General features: G+C 48.6%; 2 protein-coding genes and 2 non-coding genes across 6 annotated transcripts in view; 1 reads left to right on the top strand and 3 right to left on the bottom strand.

Annotated features, from left to right (window-relative positions):
• Window positions 1-4,906: 4,906 nt before the first annotated feature.
• RPL12 (ribosomal protein L12) lies at window positions 4,907-7,530 on the bottom strand. The gene is made up of 7 exons (XM_035341620.1): window positions 7,384-7,530; window positions 7,226-7,299; window positions 6,975-7,073; window positions 6,259-6,340; window positions 5,721-5,807; window positions 5,088-5,200; window positions 4,907-4,998 (listed from the first exon to the last, which is right to left on the bottom strand). Exons 1-7 carry the CDS (start codon window positions 7,418-7,420, stop codon window positions 4,993-4,995), a joined length of 498 nt encoding a protein of 165 aa, XP_035197511.1. The 5' UTR covers window positions 7,421-7,530; the 3' UTR covers window positions 4,907-4,992.
• Window positions 5,950-6,074, bottom strand: LOC118175637. The gene has a single exon (XR_004755048.1). It is a non-coding gene; the product is annotated as a small nucleolar RNA SNORA65 (small nucleolar RNA).
• On the bottom strand, window positions 6,520-6,648 carry LOC118175638. The gene has a single exon (XR_004755049.1). It is a non-coding gene; the product is annotated as a small nucleolar RNA SNORA65 (small nucleolar RNA).
• A 75-nt stretch (window positions 7,531-7,605) lies between the features above and the next one.
• Window positions 7,606-23,455, top strand: part of LRSAM1 (leucine rich repeat and sterile alpha motif containing 1) — a 29,757-nt gene continuing 13,907 nt past the window's right edge. For 2 of the 3 annotated variants that reach the window (XM_035341591.1, XM_035341590.1), the window contains exons 1-11: window positions 7,606-7,639; window positions 11,013-11,195; window positions 13,006-13,062; window positions 14,670-14,714; window positions 15,180-15,257; window positions 16,046-16,114; window positions 16,978-17,062; window positions 19,558-19,679; window positions 21,202-21,292; window positions 22,402-22,532; window positions 23,134-23,163. In XM_035341591.1, the coding sequence (XP_035197482.1) occupies window positions 11,124-11,195; window positions 13,006-13,062; window positions 14,670-14,714; window positions 15,180-15,257; window positions 16,046-16,114; window positions 16,978-17,062; window positions 19,558-19,679; window positions 21,202-21,292; window positions 22,402-22,532; window positions 23,134-23,163 (780 nt within the window). In that variant the 5' untranslated portion in view covers window positions 7,606-7,639; window positions 11,013-11,123. Of the gene's footprint in view, window positions 7,640-11,012; window positions 11,196-13,005; window positions 13,063-14,669; window positions 14,715-15,179; window positions 15,258-16,045; window positions 16,115-16,977; window positions 17,063-19,557; window positions 19,680-21,133; window positions 21,293-22,401; window positions 22,533-23,133; window positions 23,164-23,455 lie in introns of those variants that run through there. The other variant, XM_035341592.1, reaches the window with a different exon arrangement.

Raw genomic sequence — 23,455 nt, 5'->3', positions numbered from 1 at the left:
TGTGGAGCAGCCCCCCAGCAGCGGCTGGGCGCACACGGTGCCGGCAGTACCTAACTGCAGACCCTTGGGTCTGCGTCGTGGCAGCTAACCAGCCACAGGAACCTCCAAAGCACGATGTGCTTTGTGGTTAGTGAGAGCCAAGCAAGACACTGGGTTTGGAACAAGATGCATGGTGAAAAGAATATTTTGCTTTTTAAAGAATCTGTAAGGGGGAAAAGTTAGTAAGATCCACAATGAAGCGCACTGTTGGCTAGAAAGAACACGTGCAGTGAATTAATGAACACACAGGTTGGTTTATCAGGGGAGTGACTTCATTTTTGGTGACTGTGAGTTTCGATGATTGTGACCATGCTTCTGAAAGGAAAAACAAACAAACAAGGAAGAGCTTCAGCTCTCCGCAGTGCGGCTTTTCTGCGTGGTTTAAAGACACCAAGGAGAAACGGGGGGGTTCTTATTCACCAAAAGGGGAGAAGAGATTGTGCCGAGATCAGAGCGGTGCTGGTGATGACAATTCCTCAGAGGTTTGCTGGGGGGTGGGTAATGAGCTGGGGGCACCAGGCAGGGGCAGCGACACCCAAGCAGCATCAGGAGAGCTGGGGGAGCGCAGCCCTCACAAAACACGGCTGTGAGGTCGCCCATGGGCAAAGGGCTCCCCACAGGCGGCCCCGCGATGGAGAGCCACCAGCAAATGATCAGATACTTGGCCAGCTACTGCAGGAGTGAGCGGCAGCCGACGTTTCATGCCCAGCTCTGTGAGTAATATTGGGTGCATGCAAGGGGGTCACAGCAGTTGGGGTACATGACTTCAGCCCAGAGGATGCTATCCTCTCCCCCCCAGAATACCCACACTGTTGGTGGGACCAGCTCCATTTTGGAGGTTTGCTGTCAGTAGCGCTTGCATTTATCTTCTGTGTGGATGCCAGCCTGCCTGAGTCCTCAGTGAAGCACTGGGTGCTGCTCTGCTCAGACGTGAGCTGTGGGCACGAGCTGCGGGCACGAGCTGCCCAAGCCCCATTTCCATCCAGGGTTCTGCCTGCAGCTCCTTGGAAAGCAGGCTCCTCCTTTCCTTCGTGCTGGAAGAAGCTCCCTTTCTTGTGGCTTTTTTTTTTTTTCCCCTTTTGACACTTACACATCCCACATCACCCCATTGGCACAGATCCTTGCCCTTGGGGATGTGGCAGGAGGACACAGTGCCCCCAAGGCCACAGGAGATGTGGCAGGAGGTGACGGATGAGGACCACCTCCTGGTTTGGAAAAGGGAGAGCCACCAGGACACCGCCGTGCTGCTCGGATCGGGACCCGCACCCCAATGAGCACAGGCCCACGGCTCCTGTCCTCCCCACAGGCGATCCTGGATGCGAGCCTCCTCCACAACCATGCCCACAGTAATGAGCTCTCACCTTCACCGTGCACAATGGTGTGGCACGTACCATGGGCAGCAGCTGCCCCACAGGGCTTCAGCACCCCACGCTGAGCTGTAATGAAACTCAGATTTTCCATCCTAACATTTTATAAATGCCACCAGAGTGAAGGTCTCCTGGGAAGGGCTCAGGGCTTCTCAATGACCATTTCCCTCTTGTCTTGTGAAGGTGCAGATCGCTACAGTGGGAAGAGACCCTGGCGTCAGAGCACAGACCCAGTTATTGGGAAAATGGATTTAAAATATGGAGCTAATGTAGGTTGTTACTATCTTTAACAAACCCTTTGCCTCCTTTCTAAGAAGCTGGGTTGGGAAAAAATGAATTATTGGCAGGGGAGTGCCCTGCTTCCAAGTGCTGTATGGCTTCTACCAGAGCACGTGCCCTAAGGTAGCATGGGAAAGGTTACACATCCTGCCCCCGAGAGAATTTCCCTTCAGCAAAAAAAGTCCTTTTTCCAATCATTTCCAGCACTGTTAAGTGAAGGAAAGCCAGCAGCGTGTGCTGGGACACTGGATAGGCCAGGGCACTTCTGAAGCTCTCAGACTTCACACCAGCAGCAGCTCCACTAACACCAGGATCAGCAAATATTTCAAACCTGATTAAACTAAAATTGCTCCTGAAAGGGGTGCTGCAGCCCTCTGCCAGGCTGTCCTCCTCTCCAGCAACGTGTTTGTGCAGCTTTGTCATGGAATTGCTGCGAGCTGCAGCTGGAAGGTGCCCAGCTGCCTGTTGAGCGTGCAGCCAGCGCTGCAGCCAGCCTACCCAGCACCGTGCCCAGCTGAGCTCCCCACATCACCAAGGATGGAGACCCCACCACATCCCCACTGCAGTCTGGGGCCACTCAGATTTTTTTCCTCATACCTAACTGGGATTTTTTGGAAGCTGCGTCCCTAGAGAGGCAGGGAACGTGCTGGGTTACAGACCGTAAGGAAACGCACCTCATTTCAGAGAACACCAAGGCAGTGCTCCTTGCTTGGAATCTCCAAGCCAAGAAATTAAAGATAGTGAGAGTCAGGGTTTTCAGCCTTGTTTCTACTTTACCCCCGTTTCCTCCGGAAAAGGCCCTGCAAGCAGCTGGAGAAGGAGCAAACGAAAGAGCAAAGGCACAAGCTCTCCTGATTTCTGCTTCTGTCAGCTGAAGAGGCTGCAGAAAATCCTGCACGCTGACAGCCAGGGGTTGGGACATACAGTTTAAGTTGATACCTGCCATGAGTGTTTGACTTGACAGAAGTTTTTTTTATTATTATTATTTTTTGGTCATACCTTTCCCCATTTCACTACAGCCTGTCTGCAGTATCTGCGGCCCCCAACTCTCTGGAGCGATGTACCCGCATTTCATCAGGGAACAGCGGACAAAGCTGGATGTTCTCCGGAACCGTAAATACATCGGTCAGCCCAGACTCCTCCACCTGCACATCCTCCCTCCAGCAACGACCTTCCCTCTGCTAAACTGCCAGCCCAGCCTTTCTCCAAGGATCCTGGCACCTCCCTTGTTGCTGCTATCCATCCCACTGCTGCCCACAAGCTCAATGTAAAAGTACAGAGCTGTTGCTCCGTTAATCATTTCAGGCAGCAGAATGGTGGAAAATGGACGTGATTAGCAGTTTCTTTTGGCTGGCCTTGATGCTGACCCGGCATTCTGGATCTTGCAAGGACAGACAAGGAGACTCCTCCTTTCCCAGGGTCTACCTTTGTGAAGCTTTACCTGCTTTGCTACCAGGTGCTTTAACAGAGAAGCAGAGCAGATAAGAAGCCTTGTTGAAGCAGCAGTTAGTTTGTTGTTGAATTATGCACAAACAGGCATATATATGCATTTCTGAAGATCCCACTGCTAACATTGTTATTTATGTATATATGCTAACATTTTATGCTTTACAAGCAGTACAAGATGCATTCCTAGGGCATGACTGCTGGACTCTCCTCCCCCTCCCGGATGCTGTTAGGGCTGAAGTGAAGTGCTGTCATAACACCACTGCTAGCAGGGCTTTTAGCAATACCCCAGAGTCAGCTAAAGCATTATTACCAGGATGAAATCACTTCTAAAAGAGCTTTCTACAGCCTGAAAGATCATGCATCATCCCTTGTGCTGTGCCACTCCAAAGGAAAACCAGGCTTTGCTGGAAACAGAACAAGGCTTCCCCAGGATCTTTGGAGAATTCTGGTTTCACCCACACCCTCCAGCAGTACCACAGTAACAGCTCCACACTTCTCAGGTGTGAGAGCCAAGTATCGAATCCTGCAAAGTACAATGACTTCTAGCATCAAGCCTGAAACACAGGAACCTCTCCAGAAAACCATGGTTAAATTACATTATAGCTGAGCTTGGAAGAGGTTCTTAACAATTCACCAGATGGGGTGGTTTGGGTCAGCACCCCCAGGGTGTTTGCAAGGCCTTCCTCCTTAGTTATGCCAAAAGTACATTTAATTTTGAATAAGCAAGGCTAAACCTTTCACTTTCCTCATGTTTTACAGCATACCTCTCCCCCACCCCCAGTTTTCAGCCAGGTTTCAGGTTGTTCCTTGGCAGGCAGTAAACTGGATTTACAAAACACTCATACGAAGGCAAATACCAACACAATGCTTATTTTTCTTTCAGAGACACCAGGACCCGGAGCATATGATGTGGAGAGGGGCTATCGAGCTTGCCTACCCAGCTCCCCCAGCATCACCATTCAAGGAGTCAGGAGACCAAAGAGACATGAAACTGGTCCCTTTACAACTCTTTGAAATGGAGAACCACAGGATTCCACTCCTAATCAAAGGGCTTGCTCCTCTTTGGTGAACAATGCACAGAAGTTCGTGTCAATCTCGTGTGTACTTGTCCTGGTCACCAAAAAAAATCCTGCTTCTGCTTCAAGGCAGAAGAAAAAGCTGAGCAAAAGTTTCCATCTGTCTACAACAGAAAAACTCACAAATTCACCTAAGCCCGATGTTCTTAGTGTTGGCTAAATGCCAGGCCACACTCCGTAGTGTCAGGCACAGATGCTGAGTGAAGAACTACGGACTTAACGAGGACAGGCCTGGACATACACCCACATGTAGAATTTTAGTTCTAACAGGGACAGGGCATTTTCATCCCACAAGCACACAGCTACTCTTAACTCAGTGATGTGGGCAGGCAACCTTAGGCACAGCAGCTCCGCTCCTGGCTGTGCTGGCTCAGGGGAAGGGGGCCCTGTTGCAACCCCACTTACCCTGACAAAGGGCACTACCTGTAGCTGTTGGAGCTGTGCATCTGGCACTGCAAGAGCTCACACTTCACACAGGACCAGTTAGCCGTGCCCTACACCACATGGTGCTCAAGGCACCTCTACTTCTGTAAGCTCTGTTGCTGCAAGGAAATGATCACAGGGAAACAAGCATCCTGCAGCTTCCAGTTTGTGTACGAACCATCACCTTGGTACCTCTGCACAGGGCAGGCAGAGCCTGGCCAAGACCCACTACACACAGCATGGGACAAGGACGAATTAAGCCAGTCACAATGCTTACAGACAGCTTGGTGTTTTATTAAGCATTTAAGGTGTTACAAAAAAACCTTAAGGAACCTTCATTTGGCAACTTTTCTGCACTCTTAGCTCTGTGGAGAAAAGCAAATACAGCTCATTAGTAAAGAGCCCTTTAGTAAATAAACTAATGCAGCAGTTTCAGCTAGAGATGGATACTTACAGCTGGGCACTCAATCACCCCGTTATTGATGTCATCAATGATGTCATGTGGGTGCCTGCCATCAATGCTACAGCCCACCGACTGGGCAGTTCCAAGAATCTCCTTAATTGTCCCTGTAGTTAGAAGAAAGCTCATCAATGCTTTAACACAGGAAAAAAGAAAACCAGTGGAGAACTCAGTTCTAACACCCTCAGCTGTCACACTCCTTCCCTTGGAGGTCTGCAGCCCCGGCTTCAGAAGGGGACAAGCAGCTGAAGCCAGTTCTGGTGTACTCATTTCCAGAAGCATCCAGAAAAGCCATTTATGTCTGTTACAAGCAAGCTTAGTGCCCAGATGGTTGCTGCCTACTACTCAGCCTCATACAGTGATGAGAGCAGGTACTGTATCCAGGTCAGGGATGCTGAGGTGAGTCCTGACACACACCCGTACCCTGCACTGCCTCCACCAGGAGGTAAGAGGCTGGCTGTGAGGTTGTTCATGTGCTAGAGCCAACAGTTCAGTGTCAGAGCAAACAGTGTAGAAGGAGCTTTACCACCAGAGCCATGGGGCCATTCCAGGAATCAAACCAGAGCCTGAGACACTCAGATCAAGCAGCAGGAGGATTCAGTACAAACCCCTAAGACCAGTACTTACCTGACAGCTCTCGAGCCAGGGATCTGTGCCTCATCTGCCGAGCAATGTTCACTATCTCATCGAAGCTGACACTGCCACTGTGCTTTACTGTGAAGCAAAGCAATGGCACAGTAAGCTCACTGAAGTACAGCACACTTCCAGCTCCTCACATTCCGTTAGAGAAGCACCATTCCAGCACTCAGACACAGAGACCAGAGGTTATCAGCTACAGCAGCACTGCCATGAACACTCCTGTTCCCAGCCTTCGGCACAAAGTTACCCACAAGAATAACTCTGTTTCCTAGGTTGGCATTTACTATCAGCTCACCTCTGGACTGTACTATCACTGCATTACAAGGCAGGTACAGTGGCGGGTGGCTATTCTACTTGCCTTGGGGGTGTACAAACTTGACTGTACACAACAAGACAAATGTATCCTGCTGCGCAAGACAGTCCCCTGGCACCTGTCTGCCAGTTTATGCCAAGCAATCTAGAGGCAGGTATATGCTCCCTCTTAGCAAGAAATGACACTCAGAACTAAAACCAGAAGAAAACTTACTGTTTTTCTGCTTCTTCCTGTCACGGGGAGGCTCCTTCAGAGCTTTGATAATCAATGCAGAGGCAGAGGGAACAACTTCTATCTGAAGAAAAGAGATTAATTCTTTTTCCCCTCATCTCAGCAGGCAAATAATGCAAATACTCGACCTAGCAGTCAGTGCCTGGAGAACTGCTGCCCAGAGCACTGCATTTCGGTTAGCTCAGTGGTTAGCACGCAGCCAGGTGTGCTAGCCAGCACGTGGCCTCCTCCCGCAAAGCGGAGGCTTGTTCCCAGCCGTTCGGCACAGGCCTCTCCACAACCAGAAGAGAACTGCTTCCTGGGCTGGGGCTTCCTCTCAGCTCACCACTGGAATATACCGGCCACTGAATTCAAGACAGGTATAGTGGCGGGTGGCTGCAGGATGAGTTCAGGATTTTTTTTATATATTATTTCTGTGCTGCTTGACACGTTTTTCTAGGTCAAATGCTCTATATACACACAGAACTACTGAGTCACTCATGCCAGGAGCACTCAGAAGGATCAGACATCTTCATTTCTGCCAAGGTCTTCCCCAGAAGACCCCCACACAGCTCACCGTGTGGAACTCATTTTATCTACCTCGGAAGGATGAAGGGCTGAGTCGACCCTGCCAGGATTTACGCTTGTGGTTCGGGCAAGCAGAGCTCCCTCCTGCTCAGCGCTTGCACCACGAAGCCATCCCTCGTGGCATCGAGTACCTGAGCTTGCCTGTTCTGGATGGTGAGCTTCACCGTGATCCTCAGCCCCTTCCAGTCACCCGTGGCCTTGGCAATGTCATCGCCGACTTTTTTGGGGGACTGCGAAGAACGGAGACGTCAGGGACACGGAAGCAAAGCTCGGACAGCGGCGGGGAGCACCGCGCCTCGCCCAGCCGCCATCCCCTCCCACCACGGCCGCGGCTCCCCGCACCTCGCAGCCCCCCGACCCCCCCATATCCCCCGTCACGTACCAGCCCGAGGGGTCCGATCTTGGGGGCCAGAGCGGAGGTGGCGCCGACCTCCCCGCCGGTGCAGCGCAGGTACACTGCGGGCACAGCAACGCCTCGTCACACCGGGCCGGAACGCGCCGCGGCCCCCCCCGCGGCCCCCCCCCCCGCCCGGCACGTACCGACTTTCACCTCCGTGGGGTCGAACTTGGGCGGCATGGCGGCGGCGGCGGGGCGCGGATGGCGGCGGATGGAACCGGGACCTGACGGGGCGGCGGAAAGGCGGCGGGTGGCGCGGGGGCGGCGGATATACCCGCCGGGATCTCGCGAGAGGCGCCGCCCGCTCGCAACATGGCGGCGGGGGCGGTGCCATGGCGGGTGGGGGCGGTGGGGAGGGGCGTCATGGCGGGGCGGGGCGCGTCATGGCGGAGGGGAGCGGTGAGCGGGGCCGGGCCGGGGGGCGTGGGGCTGTCGGTCCCTGGGGTCTCGGCGGCGGGTGAGGGACCCTCGGGGGTCTCAGGGCGGGGATGGGGTGCCTCAGGGGCGGCTGCTGCCCGCAGCCGCTGCTGCCTGCTGCCGCTGCCGTCCGCGGCTTGGGGCTGGCGCTGAGGAGAGGAGGATGAAGGAGGAGGAGGAGGACGGAGGATGCGGGGGCAGCGGGCGGAGGCACGGAGGGTGCCCGGAGCTGGGGCAGGCGGCCCCACGCAGCCCCCGGAGGATGCAGCCTGCCAGCCTTCAGCTGCCTGCCAGCCCCCGTTGTGGTGCAGCGCCGTGGCGCCTCTGTGGGGCCCGGAGCGCTTTACAAGTCGGGGTTTGGGTCGGACCTTGTTGTAGAGCCGCGCTGCTATTCCACTGCTTTTTAAAATTACAACTCTGTTTTCGTTTTGCTCTCGATGCCCACGCACTGCGGGCTGCTAAACGCGCGGTGGGCATTCCCCAGCCCCGGCTCCCCGCCCGTCCCAGGCAGGGCTGTGCCCGCCGAGGCCAGCCGCTGCCGTCCCTGGGGCTGCAGGATGCTGCCCGCTGCGGGGTGGGCGCAGCACAGGCACCCGGGGCTCGTTCTTTCCGTGGCTAAATTTAATAAAACTGCAGTGCATAATCTGTGGTCACATGCCAGCTTCTCTTCATTGACTGACAAGTGCTTGTCCCACCGGTTTGCAGAGCCAGTGTCACAGGGAGGAACAGCTTTGCTGCCTGCAGATTTGATGTGTCTTTTAATTGAGGCAAGTTTTAACGTTTAATCCATCTAATAATTCTCTGATCCTTCACCTTCTGCCCCAAAGCGGTTCTTTCCCTGTTCAACTGTCTATCCTTCAGCCTTCATATCTTTTTATTTTCTTGGGTGAAAATTAAATAATGATTTTCCACTGTCCATGGGATTAATAAAAGGTGTCTAGCTGTAACAGAGAAAGGTAAGAAGGGACAAAGAGACGCATAAGTCCTCAGCAAAGTGTTCTTCGGCAATGTTACTGTTACCTTGCTGCATGTACCCTTGTCCTGGATTCTCATCATGGATTTCCTTCTTTTGTTTCTGTCTGTGATGTCGGACCTTTGTTTATGGCTCTTGGTTGCTTTCCTGGATTTCCTAACTACATCTCCTGACAATTACCTTCCTTTCTTACTTAATATTCTTGTTTTTTGGTCTTACCCATCCCTTCTGGCTTGCCTTGACTGGTGAGTCTGTTGACTTCATAGTGAGCAGAGACAGTGGGAGAGGTGAGTGGGCCACAGCGAGCGTTCCACAGAATTGTAGCGTTGGAAGGGACCCACAAGGATCATCGATTCCAGCTCCTAATTCGGGCATTTCAGTAGTCCAAACTTATTAAAAAGGTAGCAAAGTGGGATGTCAGGGAAAAATTTGTGAAACTGCTGGAGTCAGATTCTAGCACACTGAAGTGATTTTTTGCCACCTGCTGCTGCGTCTCTTGGCTTGTTCTGGTAGACAGGTATGACAGCAGTACAGTGAAACAGGGCAGATTTTTGCCTCCTTGTTTCTGGAATGAAATGGTGGATAGTTCCTTGAATGCATGTAGGCTAAAGTTATATCTTGCTTTAACAATAAGGATTTATCTACATAAAACTCTTAGTTTTTGTATGGCTCTCCTCATGTGAGGAACAGCTCTGACTGTATCCTGTGGCTGCATGCTTTTCAGTGTAGTTTGACACCAATTTGTAGCTGCTGAGCTGGCAGAGAACAACCTTTTTTATGTGTAACACGAGCTCTAGTGAGCTTCAATGGAGCTTCACTCCATTGTGAAGCTGTGTCATTTACTGGTGAACATCTGGGGAATGTATTGGTGAAATATTTACTCTATTGATTTTAAAATGATGTTTTAAAAAGTTATTAAAAATATTAATAAAAAAACTTCAGTGCAAGGTTCATAGAGTGTGTCTTGACTTGGGCTTTTGGCAGCTGTAGCGCCTGCCTCGGCCACGCAGTGCTGATCCCCCCGTGCCCCTCGGCTTCATGCCCAGCCGGTAGCTCCCCCCTTCTGGGCTCACTGCTGCAGTTCTGCATTTTACTGCCTTATCCCACTCTTACCCCCAAGCTGGATTCAGTCCCATCTGCATCAGCTCTTTGTGAAGCCCTTGTCCAGCAGCAGTCCCAACTCTGACTTTCTGCATTGCCAGTTTTTGTTCAGTCTCCCCATTTTTTGTCCAGCCTTATGTTTCTGCCATTTCTTCAGAATCTGCCAGCACACTCCCTATTTCTCCCCTGCTGAGTCAGAGCCTTCTTCCAGAATCGACTCTGGTTTATGTTGGCCCTTCATCCACCCCCAGTTGTGATTTCAGGAGGCATCAGCCCGCAATCTGCCCTTTCCTCTCCCCGTTTCAATTTCTCCTTCCATTACATTTGCATCAGCCCGCATCGTTGCATACAGTCTGGCTGAATTAACAGAAGAACGTTCTCAGCTCTCAGTCCCATGGTGACCCATTTTGGGGAGATCTGACTGCCCTGTAAGCCCCGGCCGGGGTCAGCAATCTGGTCATGTGTAGGGCTGCAAAAGGCCGGAGGAGCTCAGCGGGGTGCTGGAGACACGCAGCCTGGGTGAAGCGCGCGAGTCCAGGGGAGGCAGATGGCTCACCCCAGCACGCCTGGGAGACAGCCATCGGCTCTGGTGTGCAGTCAGAGTTTTTCTGAAGTTAGGTTATTTTGGCTTTGCAGACAGCTATTAGACTATTGGAAATTAATTTTGCTTTATGAGCCTATTAAAAATGTGACTTTAAGTTATTGGTATTTAGGCAGCATCTCTTCACCTCCCTGGGTGACTAAAATAAGAAAAGTATTGATGTGCGACTGCTTCTGTGCAGAAAGCAAATGAACCAAGTGTTTGTCCACTCAAGATAACCCCTGCCCTAAACATTAAGGTCCTGGCCTCTTATAGTGGAGTTTAGAAGCAAAGGAAGCTTAGCCTTCCCAACTCCTGCGTCTGTCCGGATCCCCAGGGAACCAGCTGGCATGGGCTGCATGACATGCCGGGGGGGGCCCTGCCATAGGCGGTAGTCATGAAGCCCCCTTCCAACAGCTGCCTGTATTCTGGTCTGTGTTAGGGCCTTGCCTGGTCTCACCTGCCCTGGCAGGTGAAGGCAGCCACATTGCTCTCAACTGGAAATTATTCACATTTCTAACCTAGCCTTACTCTATATTATTTCACAATTGCTGATTATTTTTGTGACTCATGTTAACACTTCTGCTGTGGAGGTGTGATGGTTTGCCTGTTTGATCAGACCAAAGAAAGTCCTAAACAAAGACAACTGCTGGGTGGTGATTTTCTCTCTCTCTTTTTTTTTTTTCTTCTTCACTTATTAGAGCACAGTTCTGTAGTCCAGGCTCCCTGCAAACACGCGCTCCAGGAACCACCGGCCTTTATTTGTGCTGATAGTTTGTGCCACTGAGACGGAGCTGTAGTCACAGCTGAAGATGCCACTCTTCTTCCGTAAGAAGAAACCCAGCGATGATGCTCGGAAGCGCCTTGAATACCAAATGTGCCTGGTAAGCAATTCTGTTCTCTGCACCTAGTCCTGGTGAGTTGGTGGGCCCCCCACCTTACCAGTAATCATATTACTGATCTCACCAAGTCTGCAGGTCGTGTTCCTAGCATACGTCAGAGAGTTCCTGCTTTCCTGGTCTGCTTGTGCCTTCCCCTCCACATCCCCACTGTGCTACTTCTTTCCCTCTCTGCCCCCGTATTCCACATAACGTCCACCACACCGCATGCCTCGTCCCCATCCGGGACCTCATCCATCCCTTCTCCATGCCACTTCACTATGACACATCTCCTAGCAAGGAGCCTGTGCCATCTGCTTTCCCACCATGCTTGGCTTTTCTTGTGCCCCTCTTTTGCTTTTCATTATTATTTCTACCTGTCATTCAGAGGACTAACTTGTTAGACACAGCTGGGGAGAGGTGCAGCTCAAAGACAGTTCTGGTTATACTGACAGTTTTCAGTTGGTGTCATCAGTGAGGTCACTAACTGGAGGATTGCAGATGTACTTACTGATGAGGTACAAGTCTCTGTTCCCTGTTGCTCTTTCCTGGTTTTTGGTGTCTCTGAATCCCTAGAGATTTGTCCGCTGATACATGAAATTTGGAGTGGTCCACATGTGGCCCACATCTAATAAGAGAACTTATGAATTCAATGTAAGGTCTCAAAGATAGACAAACACAAAGTTTTTTCCTGGGCTAGCATTTGGCCAGGATTCTCCAGGGTGGATCCTCAGCAGGTTGCTGTCATGCCAGTCAGGTCAGCAGAACTACCTGTCTTGCAGCAACCACAGATTTAAAGCAATCTTCTTTTGAACTATTTTCCCTATTCTGCTGTAGGAACATTGCACAGACCAGTGCTGTGTTCTGCCCCAGAGGCAGCTCTATTTTAGGAATGACAAAATTATTCCTGTTGGATGTCAGTAAGGTAGTTTGGAAAGGAAAGCTCTGTTACGTACCAATAATTAAAACAGCTTTACTGTATTTATTCAGTTTGTAGGGTTTCTGTCCAGCTCCTGTGGGGATGGAGAGGGATAACTTCAACAGTCTATTATAGGATTAGTTCTGCATTGCGTATACGTAGTCTTGGGTCAGAATATCAAGTTCTGAAAACTTACTGGAGGCACTGCCACAAGCAGGTTTTATTGCCTCATACAGCATCTTGTGTTTAAGAAATAACTCCAGAGATGTAATGCTGCTCACAGCTAGATTCGTCCAATTTCATTACTGTTAGCAGCTGCTTTGGGTCTGTCTGATTTGAACATGGAAAGCCACTTCTGTCCAGAAGCAGTGAATCCTTGCTCCTTCTTACACAGCAAAGTTGGCTCTGCAAGTCTAATGGAAGCAGAAAGGCAACAGCAGTTATTTTGTTTCTCCATGCAGTGTGGAAGGCCCATTGTCTGGCTGAGACACGCCAATGACACAAAAGGCTCTTCACAGGCTAGGAGGGCACTGCTGTAGCTCATAGTGAGTGCGTCACTGGTGCTCAAGAACCCATCATTTCCCTTCTGTATGCTTTCAGTTAAAATTGCAGAATTGGGATGTGCTTTGGTTCTTCATGCAGAAATTCATTCATAGCACCAAGAGTTTTTTTTTTTTTTCTTTTCCTGCAGTTTGGCTTTCTGGTTGCTTTTGATTGCTGCAGTTATAGCAGCACCCCCGTTGCTCCTGGTAGTTTCATCAAATTGCCTGTTTGCAGCAGAGAACTGTAACTGCATTTTGTAGGCAGGGTCCAGTTGAGTAGTTCTGTCAATACGGAGCAAGAAGCCATTTATGTCTGCATGTTCTGACTCTCCGGATGCACATCTTCTCTTTCCAGGCAAAAGAGGCTGGTGCCGATGATGTTCTTGACATATCTAAGTGTGAACTTTCAGAGGTATGTTCTCTACAACTTCCAATGTTAGCTGACAGGTCTGGTTTCTCAGTCTGCTCCTTGTTACCAAACATCAGATTTTGTATTACGTCTATGAGCTTCGAGACAGAAATGACCTTGGGCCTGCTTCACTTCTTACTACGCGTGCTGAGTTCTGTCTTTCACACATGGGCTTCCTCCTCTTTTTTGTCCTATCTTATCTGATGCTTCCACACTAATTCTGTTTTGGGAATCCTTTTTCATTTGTCAAAATGGGAAGGGCAGAGCAGTCTCAAACCCTCCTTTGTATGACAAATTATGCTAGTCACAAGGGACTTTTTTTTTGCAAAAAGCTAACTATTTCTAAGTTAGAGCTACGAAGGCTGCCACTTGCATTTATTTTCTCTCTAGGTGCAAATCCCTGGTTCCAGGCTGCTAGTTGAGGATGGAAATCTCACTTCCAGTTTGGCTTCTGTTATTGTAGCCAACTAAATTAGAAACGAGCTGGCTGCTGGAGTGTGAGTGGTTAGTGACAGATTGCCAGGCCTTCAGTGGAGGTACAGTTTTGCATTCTGGCAGCTAGGCAATCCCATTAAGCAGAAGCCCAGTGCTATTTGACTCTCAGTTTTTATTTATTGTCCTGTGTTTCTAAAACATTTGTACCTGTGCACCCTTTTGTCACAGGATGCCTTTGCCAAGCAAGCTAATGGATATTGTATTGCTCTTTGAGGAGAGATTTGGGATAATCCGGGAGAGTATAGCTGTCTACTGTGCAGCATGAAACGGCTTTGCTGTCTTTGGGATGTTTTGTTCCAAGAGCAGAAGCCAATGGCATCTTGTGTGTAGGTCTGTGAGCTGTGTGGGACAATCTACGCCAGTCTGGGTAAAAGGGTGGCAGACAGAGGACGTGTACTGAATTAGCTCCATTCACAGCTGCAGCTGGTGTTGGATCCTGAGCTGCTCCTTTTGGATCGGTACCCTAAAACTCTGTCTTGCTGTTTCTTTTAGCCTTTGTAGTTTAATAAATAAAGCAAGCCATGATTTTGGCCTTCAAATTAACTCTGAAATTAGAGACAAGGCAATGATTTAGCCAATAGCAGTTCCATTCTGCAGAGCAGGTGACAGTGCTCATAGCCCTGGCTGGCACAGGCTGAATTTGCTGGAATATCACTTTTCTGATTGCCCCTCTCCTGCAGAGCCTAGCACACATGAAGACACTCAGTCCTGATGTTGCTCACCTTTGTCACTTAGCCCACTGCAGCGTGTTTGCCGAGGTTACAAAACCGTAGAATACATTTATGTGATGACTAAGTGAAAATATGCCTGAACTCTTGAGTCATCTGTACATGGAATATTAAGTCATGCAGGACCTGGACTCCTGCCTAAGCCTCCGTCTGTTCTGCGCTCTGTGCCACGCTGTCATGGTGTGGAGAGCCACTGCAAGCTGCTTAAATGGAAGCGAACCAGCAAGTACTGGCAGCCTGGGCCAAAACAGGTGGCAAGAAATGATAAGTATCATGCGCATTTTCATTAAAGTTAACTATTCAGACTTTACAGGTGAATACTGTAGGAGTGCTTAGAAATACAGTATCTTGTGAAGTCTGATGGGACTATTTTTAAATTATTTTCAGGTTCCTTACGGGGCCTTTGCAACTTGTAAAGTCTTGCAAAAAAAGGTAATGTTACAACCCAGTATTGTTAGATAGTTCTGTTCTTATGCCTGAGTATTACTGTTATGTTTGAAATAACTGTATTTAGTATTTTATGTGTCGTTTCAGAAGGAGTTTGCTTGTGATGCATTTGGCCATTTGTACAATATTAAATTAAGAGCAATTTGGACAGAACTAATCCTCTGTGTGTGTTTTAGATATAACTTCTTTCATGAAAGATGAGATGATTAGTTCTACCTTAGCCTATCTAATTATATTTCTCATGAAAATAACTAAACTCTTGTTAGATTTCATGTTAAATGTTTGACCTATGAAAATCCATTTACTATTTTAATATTTTAATATTTTAGGTGATACTGAATAAGATACTGAACTCTTATGCAACTTCTGCAATTAAATCTTAACAAATGTGCTTGTCCTAGACTGCGGTGTCTCTTGTGCTCATGTTTCAATGGGATTTTTCTTCCTTAGGTGCTGATTATTCATACAAATAACCTTACATCTTTAGTTCCAAAGTCCTGTAGCCTTCTGAGTCTCATAACTGTGAAGGTAATTGTGACTCTTAACTGTTAATTTGCAACCTCTTTTCCTTGCATTCTAGCTGCATTAAGACACACCACACCCCCAAAATCTTCCTGTCTGAATGTTGTTCCCAGAAACTGGTAACAAAACGTGACACCTTCCTTTCCTGGGTTCACAGATCAGCCACCTCCAAAGTAAACAGATAGTGGTAGCTGAGTGCTTTGTCTAAAATCATAGACAGTCCCAGGATTCAGTTATCCTCTGCACTACCTCACACTTCCCCCCTCAGCAGCCTCTCACAGCAGTGGTCTGCCTTGGTGGAAAAGCCAAGGGTGGAGTGTGTAGTGGGGTGGATCCCTCTCTTTCCTTCACTGGTGGGTCACTTGAACATGAACAAAACGGATGAAGGGGGACAGGGCAGTGTCGCTGTTCCTGTCAAATAAATGATGAGGGCTTCTAGCTCCACCACCATTGTGCTGTGGTTCCACAAGTGGATTTATTTATTTATTTATTTTTCTGCCAGGCTGGTTTCATGGGGATGATTTAGTCATTTGGCTCATCCAGTTTTGTGGAACAGTTCCCTTGGTATCATTTCTCTCCCTAATCATCTGTTTCTTTTTATCAATGTATAGAGGCTGGAGTTTTCATAAGATCTGCAAGAGTTAAGAATTAAGTGCCTATGTCTCACTGAAAACTAAAGCCACCTTTTGAAGCCCTATTGGAAGAAAATAACCTTCATGATAATTCATGACCTTTCATTCTAACACCACAGCATCTTTCCCAACATTGTCTGGTGAAATTATCTACTCTTCCAGGTTCTAGATCTGCATGATAACCAACTGGCATCGCTTCCTGTTGATATTGGTCAGCTAACATCTCTTCAGGTAAAAGATTTGTTATATCCCAAGTGTCCGTAAAAGGCACATTAAGGGACAGTATGAATATGGGGTTCTACTGCTGTTTGTTTTATGATTAACCATAATTTAAATGATGGTCCTCAAAGTGTCAGATCTGTGTCACTAACTTCATTGTTGCTGTGTCGAATGGCTTCTTGGAGAGGGAGATCAGGAGGAGAGCATGCTGAATTATATAGTCCCTGCTCAGTGCAAGGGCTGTTAGTCTGAATAGCTCACACTGTGCCAAGCCAGGGCTGTGAGCAAGTGGAGCTGGAGATTCCAATGCAGTTGGGTTCCTAAAATATTCAGATTTTACCATTCTCCCTGATGTCATTATGTTGAGAACTCAGCACAGTGTGTCACAGCGCACCTCTGAGGATCCCCTCTGTTTGGGGGCGCACCTTTGGATTCATGCCATCATCATTCAGTCACATTGCTCTCCTGTGTGCACTGGGCTGGGGGAGTGTGGCCTGGGAGGAAGGGACCCCCAGCTTTCCAGTTTCTACATCTGCGTTCAGCACCTACTTTGGCTGTTGGCTGTGAATACATGCAGTAGCTAGATGTATCTGTATCCAGGGTTCTAGAAAATCAGCTCTCTGGGTTTTCAGCCTATGCATCTAAGCAGTATTAATAGACATGTTTTTCCTTGCCAGATGATTAAGGTTTCATTCTAATAGCATTTTCATTCTTCTAACCTAGAAGGCAGTATCTAAAATGACTTTCACACTGGCCTTCTGAGCCTGAAGGCAGTCCCAATAGCATAAATGTATAGAAGGCCTGAGAACTGTGTAAAGAATATATTGAATATCTTTTAAGTTAATACCTGAATATCTTTTCTGTTAATACCTTAGGTCCTAAACCTTGAACGGAATCTCTTAAAATGTCTTCCACAATCTATAGGAGATCTTGCCCAGCTCCAGATCCTCAATGTGAAAGGTATGGCATGTTTCTTGTTGGTGCTCTGGGCAAAGCACCATTTATTTTCTGGATTGTGTTGAGCTGCATTAGTAATTATTCTTTTGAACCAAGGCAGGAACCAAATGGTTTACGTTATGAATGCTAAGGAGACAGATGAGACAGATTTGAATTCAAGTGGTTGGTAAGGCAGGAGAAATCATCTAAGTAGAAAATAATCCCTAAAAGTTCTGTGAGTTGTTAGGAACAGCTATGGTTCCTTGACCATGCGGCACTTGAAGGGCAAGCAGGCGATCAGGCCCAGTCAGCATGGGTTTATGGAAGGCAGGTCCTGCTTGACGAACCTGATCTCCTTCTATGACAAAGTGTCGCGCTGGGTGGACGAGGGAAAGGCTGTGGATGTGGTCTACCTTGACTTCAGCAAGGCTTTTGACACCGTCTCTCACAGCATTCTCCTCAAGAAACTGGCTGCTCTTGGCTTGGACTGGCGCACGCTTCGTTGGGTTAGAAACTGGCTGGATAGCCGGGCCCAGAGAGTTGTGGTAAATGGAGTCAAATCCAGTTGGAGGCCAGTCACTAGTGGCGTCCCCCAGGGCTCGGTGCTGGGGCCGGTCCTCTTTAACATCTTCATCAATGATCTGGACAAGGGCATTGAGTGCACCCTCAGTAAGTTTGCAGATGACACCAAGTTAGGTGCGAGTGTCGATCTGCTCGAGGGTAGGAAGGCTCTGCAGGAGGATCTGGATAGGCTGCACCGATGGGCTGGGGTCAACTGCATGAAGTTTAACAAGGCCAAGTGCCGTGTCCTGCACCTGGGGCGTAATAACCCCAAGCAGAGCTACAGGCTGGGAGATGAGTGGTTGGAGAGCTGCCAGGCGGAGAAGGACCTGGGAGTGATAGTGGACAGTCGGCTGAATATGAGCCAGCAGTGTGCTCAGGTGGCCAAGAAGGCCAACGGCATCCTGGCTTGTATCAGAAATAGTGTGACCAGCAGGGCTAGGGAGGTGATCGTCCCCCTGTACTCGGCTCTGGTGAGGCCGCACCTCGAGTACTGTGTTCAGTTTTGGGCCCCTCGCTACAAGAAGGACATGGAGGTGCTTGAGCGGGTCCAAAGAAGGGCGACGAAGCTGGTGAGGGGCCTGGAGAACAAGTCCTACGAGGAGCGGCTGAAGGAGCTGGGCTTATTCAGCCTGGAGAAGAGGAGGCTCAGGGGCGACCTTATCGCTCTCTACAGATACCTTAAAGGAGGCTGTAGAGAGGTGGGGGTTGGCCTGTTCTCCCACGTGCCTGGTGACAGGACGAGGGGGAATGGGCTAAAGTTGCGCCAGGGGAGTTTTAGGTCAGATGTTAGGAAGAGCTTCTTTACTGAAAGGGTTGTGAGGCATTGGAACAGGCTGCCCAGGGAGGTGGTGGAGTCACCATCCCTGGAAGTCTTCAAAAGACGTTTAGATGTAGAGCTTAGGGATATGGTTTAGTGGGGACTGTTAGTGTTAGGTTAGAGGTTGGACTCGATGATCTTGAGGTCTCTTCCAACCTAGAGATTCTGTGATTCTGTGATTCTGTGATTCTGTGACTGCTTCTTAACAAATATACACACTATCTGCCTTGATTTCCCGGCATATGGTTCAATTCACAGCTCTTGGGTCAGACAATTATCATCAGATGATGATTTCATTCATCCCACTGCCTTCTTTCAAATGAGAGTTTGTTGGGTCATCATGCATGATCTCAAGAGCCAAAAGCTCTGTGTGCCTGCATGTTGCCAGCACTTTAACGCCCAAGCTGACTAATTTCTGTGATGAGGGCTGCCAAGAGGGCTCAAGGCAGGCGTCTTCCTTCAGAAGCATGAGACCCACATAGAGCTGGGCACCCAGAGCTCAGTCCTGTGAGCCTGTGTAACCTTCCATGTTTGTACAACACTAAAGCTAAGGTCACAATTGTATCTTTTTTAAGACTCTTGGAGGTTTTCCCAATACACCATGCCATAAATCTGGGAGAAAAGGGAGACTTTGTTACAGGGAGTTGTTGCTGAGACAGGGAAGAAGATGGAGGGCAAGGAACTTGGAGGTGTGGCTCAGCTTATTGCTGTATCCATCTGCAACATCTGGCCTCTGACCTCTAAATTCGCAGTCCCACGTTCAGTTCCCTTTCTCTTGTCTCAGGGATTTACACCGAAGGGAGGAAGACTCCATATTATTAATGTTCTCCTAATAAAGAACACAGATGGAGTCTGTCACAGTGACCTCAGCTGACAAGGCTGTCTTGGCTTGTGGAAGCACTGCTGGATATGTGCAACTGGGCTGTGTACAAGTCAGTCTTGATCCCCTCTTACCTTGGTTGGCAATGGCAGTGTTTGGAGTCCTGGTGTGCCCCATGACAACCCCCTCCCCGTAGCAGAGTACAGATAGCGGCTCACAGATGTCTCTTACAGATGCAGTTTGGTGTTCCAGTAGATGAACATGCTGGGTGCAGCTTTGGCAAGGCTGCATGGCACTAAATGACTTCTCCCCCCGTAGGCAATAAGCTGAAGGAGCTGCCTGCAACTGTGAGTGGCTTGCGGAGTTTGCGCACTCTGGATATCAGCGAGAACCTCCTGCAAGAACTGCCCCGGGTGCTGGCTCACATCCGCACGCTGGAGGTATGCACCCAGCCAGCCGTCTCTGTTTCCCCTTCCCAGCTGTTTGTTCTGCTGCGGGCTGCCTTCCTTCGTACTTGCTCTATACAACAATAATTTTAGCATAGAGAATAAACCTTTAGGGCTTGGGCAGCACTCATTGTAGGGGATTGTAACTTGGCTATATGTGGTTCATGGTGTCCAAAGTTAGTTTTGCATATTCTTGCTTTGGTCTTTTCTGATCACTTTTTGCCACGGCTTAACCATGGCAAAAGTAATCCACAGGGAATAAGCCTCCAAGTATTTTCTGCCACAGCTGCCTCCAAGAGCACAGACTGTGCCTGTGGACTCAGACTGACTCAGGCACTTTCCACCGAGGCTGATCCTGATGGAGCAGATTTGATGTTTCTGATGAGGCTTTTGCCTGTGTTGCCATGATAGATGTCTGACTCACTGTCAGCCTCCATGGGCTTCTGGATCCCTGGAGAGCACATTCAAAATGATACAAGCATCAGGATTTTTATGGCTATGTTACCTTCTGGCTGCCAAACCTGTCAGTACTGTGCAAATGTCAGGCAACAGGGCTGACTCAGACACCAGCACTGAGGATAGGAATAAATGCTGTGCTGTCTTGAGCACACATCAGGCTTCACTTCTGCTGTAGTCAGTCTTTGAGATTAGAGATCTGTGCAGCTTGCGTCCCTGTGTTTGATGATAAAGGAGTTCCTTTTTGGGCCTTCCTGCTAAGCTGTGCTCAACAGGAGGCAACATTAGGTCCTATTTGTTGACATTAGGTCCTATTTGTTGACCACAGGAGAACAAAACCGAATGTGGTCCTTCCACTGGTTCTTACTGGTACCCCTCTTCTCCCAGTGCCCTTCGCATCACCATTCTTTCTCTGTGTCATGCTTAAGGGCTCCAGCACACAGCAATGTAGTAGAAAATGCCTGTAATTGACAAGTGCTATGCTCTTTTGTGCTTGAAGACAAAATAGACATGTCTGCATGAGAGGGATGTTCCACTGAAGAACCAGCTCAGAATTTCCTAAATAAGGGACAGCAGAATCACCACTGCTCCGAGAGTTGTTAAACATCCAGCAAAAGTTCAATATAACCTTGCATTTATGCCAGATTTTAGGGTAATGTGAAATTACCACTTCATGATCTTGGAGGTCTCTTCCGACCTAGACTATTCTGTGATTCTGTGATAAGTGAAATTCTGGGGACCTGCAAGCCTAACTGGTTCTGCTACCAGCAGGAAATGTGATCTGGCAGATTTCCTTTCCCTTTTAATAAATCTAGGAATTCAACCAGATACGACATTAAATATTCCATCCACTGTTCCATGTTCTTTGATCAGTCTTAAACCTTTGTGGAAGAAAACACAAACACTGTTAACAACGCTGAGATAAATGGTCTTTGGTTTGGTTGTTACGGGGTACAAGTCAAATCTTGCAGTTCACTTTCCTGGGTCCCCAGCCTTGAAGCAGTTGGACTCCGGCTGGGCAGTGAGAATAAACTGGAGCTCTGTGTGTTCTGTTTTGGAGATGCTGACCCTGGACGCTTCTTCCATGACATACCCATCAGCTGATATTTGCAGTGCAGGTACAGAGTCCATTCAGCAGTTCCTCTGCAAAGGTAAGCAAGAAAAGTCTGTGGATGCTGGTGAGAACTTGGGGGACTGCACTGTGCTCTGATTAGGTGTTGTGGCATATTCAAAGGGTGTGTTTACAAAGCACAAATACCAGGTTAGCTCTGCTCCAGGTGTTTTCTGATGCTCTGCACATGGGGCAGGCATGTCACGGAGTTATGTGTAAGTCCTTGCTGACAGACAACAAAACAGGAGTCCTTCACTGAGGCTTGCTTCTCACTTGCAAACTGAAATTTATGATGGTTTTGTTAAAACATCAGAACAGTTGGGTCATGGACTTTCTGAGTGACCATACAAAGTCATTGCATCTCGCTGTGCTTTTGTTTTCTCATTCGTATTTTCTCCAGTGGGAGGGTTAGGCATTGCACAGACACAGCTGACCCTGCCTTGGGACAGGGAGATAGACTCAGTCAGCAGTCACTTGAGGTCCCTTGTACCCTCATTTTCTGTGAGAAAGGGTGTGGGGGCCTGTGGGCTGATGTGTTCCTAAAAGAAAGATGGAACCAGATGCAAAACTCAGAGGACAAAGACAATGTACTGTGAGTTAATAAAACGCTGTATTTAATACAGGCAGGAAGGTCTGGCAGAGATTTTGTGCAGGAGAAGTGTTTTGCCAGACCTCATCCTAATCCTTGAAATAAAAGGATGGTCAGAATTTGTTTTAGTGTGGGCAGCAAACTCTCTTTTGCAGCACCACCGAAGTGAACATGCCTGTACCCGTGTAAAGGAAGCTTTTCTCTCCGAGTAGGTCAGCAGAGCACTGGCCCAGCTCCAAGTGCTCAGCCTGTTTCTGGAGGGAGTTCTGTCCTGTGATTTTAGAAGTGGGAACAGCACTCTCAGCTTCTGTGCTTCTCTTCTCCACAGCCTCTTGCATGCTGATCTTTTAATTGCCTTCCTGGTGGGAATGGGATGGCACCATCTCCTCTCACAGCTTCTTGCTGCTAGACCTGCCTGAGCTGAAAGCTCTTGTAGCTACCCATCGATGCCTGGGGAGAGCGCAGTTGGAGGCTGTCTCACACATAGGCCAGCCCTCAGTCATGCTGCCAAGGAGGTCTTTAGGCACCAAATGTCTTGTTTTGTGTCTGATCTCTTCCAGAGTGCGGAATTGCGTACTACCCTCCCTCACAGTATGTGCTCCCTGTGCTGGAGGGCGATGGAGGAGAAACGTCAGTGGATGGGGTGGATGGGACAGTGCATAAATACTTGGAGGAGGAGAGCAAGTGGCAGGTGAGGCGCTCTGCAGAGAACTGTCCCCATCCTGGGTGATAGATACTCATAACTTGTCAGGGCAAGGCCTGGAGCAATCTGCTCTGACTTTGAATTTAGTGCTGTTGTGAGCAGGAGGTTGGAGTACAGCCCTCCAGAGGTCTCTTCTGACCCATTTTTTTTTCTATGATTGTGCATATTTTCTGAGCTGTGTTAGTTTTAATTGTTGTCTTGAAAACGTGCAGCCAGGGGACAGTAATGACAATGTGATACAGTGTGTGCAGCGTGATAACACATGTTTTTAATCATTTCTTGAGGGACAGCAAACTGCAAAGGCATCTTGTGATTACCCACCAAGTTCTGGGTAATGCCAGCCCTTCCTGGGAGAGATGAGGCTAAGCCTGTAATTTTGACAAGCTGTGTTAATTCCTGTGCTGTTTGACAACTACAGAGTAAATTTCTCTGCCCCTGGAAAAACATAAATGACTGGATTTTGTGGATATGTTAATCTTCTTGTGCCTTTGGTTGATGTCTTTACTCAGTTAGGGGAAGATATAAAGTGGGCTAGTAATACCTACAAAAATTTGCTCCTGGGAGTAAATATCTACTGTTTATTTTTCAGAACAGATTCTTGGACTATGAGAAGAGGAAGGTAAGGAAGAACCCTTGCAAGTACTTTGTAGATTAGGGCCACTTCTATTTCTTGTTTTCCATTTATTTATCTGTTTTTTCAGCCAAAACAATGTTTTGAGAGCTGAGATCTTGCAGAACTCCCCCCAAACCTGCTCACTCCTCACTGCGCAACACAGGCAGTAGTGTGGGGAAATCTGTGGCTGAATTGTCTGACAAATACAGCCAGTGAGCTGCAGTCTCTCGTGAGTGAGCAGTTCCAGTTCTCTCTGTTTCTGTTGTATGGGTTGGTGCCCTGGGATGTTGGCTTTGTG

The sequence above is a fragment of the Oxyura jamaicensis genome, chromosome 17, assembly GCF_011077185.1.
Source record: "Oxyura jamaicensis isolate SHBP4307 breed ruddy duck chromosome 17, BPBGC_Ojam_1.0, whole genome shotgun sequence".
NCBI classification, from domain to species: Eukaryota; Metazoa; Chordata; class Aves; order Anseriformes; family Anatidae; genus Oxyura; species Oxyura jamaicensis.
Note: the sequence above shows the minus strand (reverse complement) of the source record. Positions and strands in the feature narration are given on the sequence as shown.

Excerpts from the sequence above, each read along its gene's own strand:
- RPL12 (XM_035341620.1), bottom strand. The coding sequence starts at position 7,420 with ATGCCGCCCAAGTTCGACCCCACGGAGGTGAAAGTCG. Across the intron at positions 7,074-7,225 it reads AGATCGGACCCCTCGGGCTG|TCCCCCAAAAAAGTCGGCGA; the intron begins GTACGTGACGGG and ends CGTTCTTCGCAG. Across the intron at positions 6,341-6,974 it reads TCCAGAACAGGCAAGCTCAG|ATAGAAGTTGTTCCCTCTGC; the intron begins GTACTCGATGCC and ends TCTTTTCTTCAG.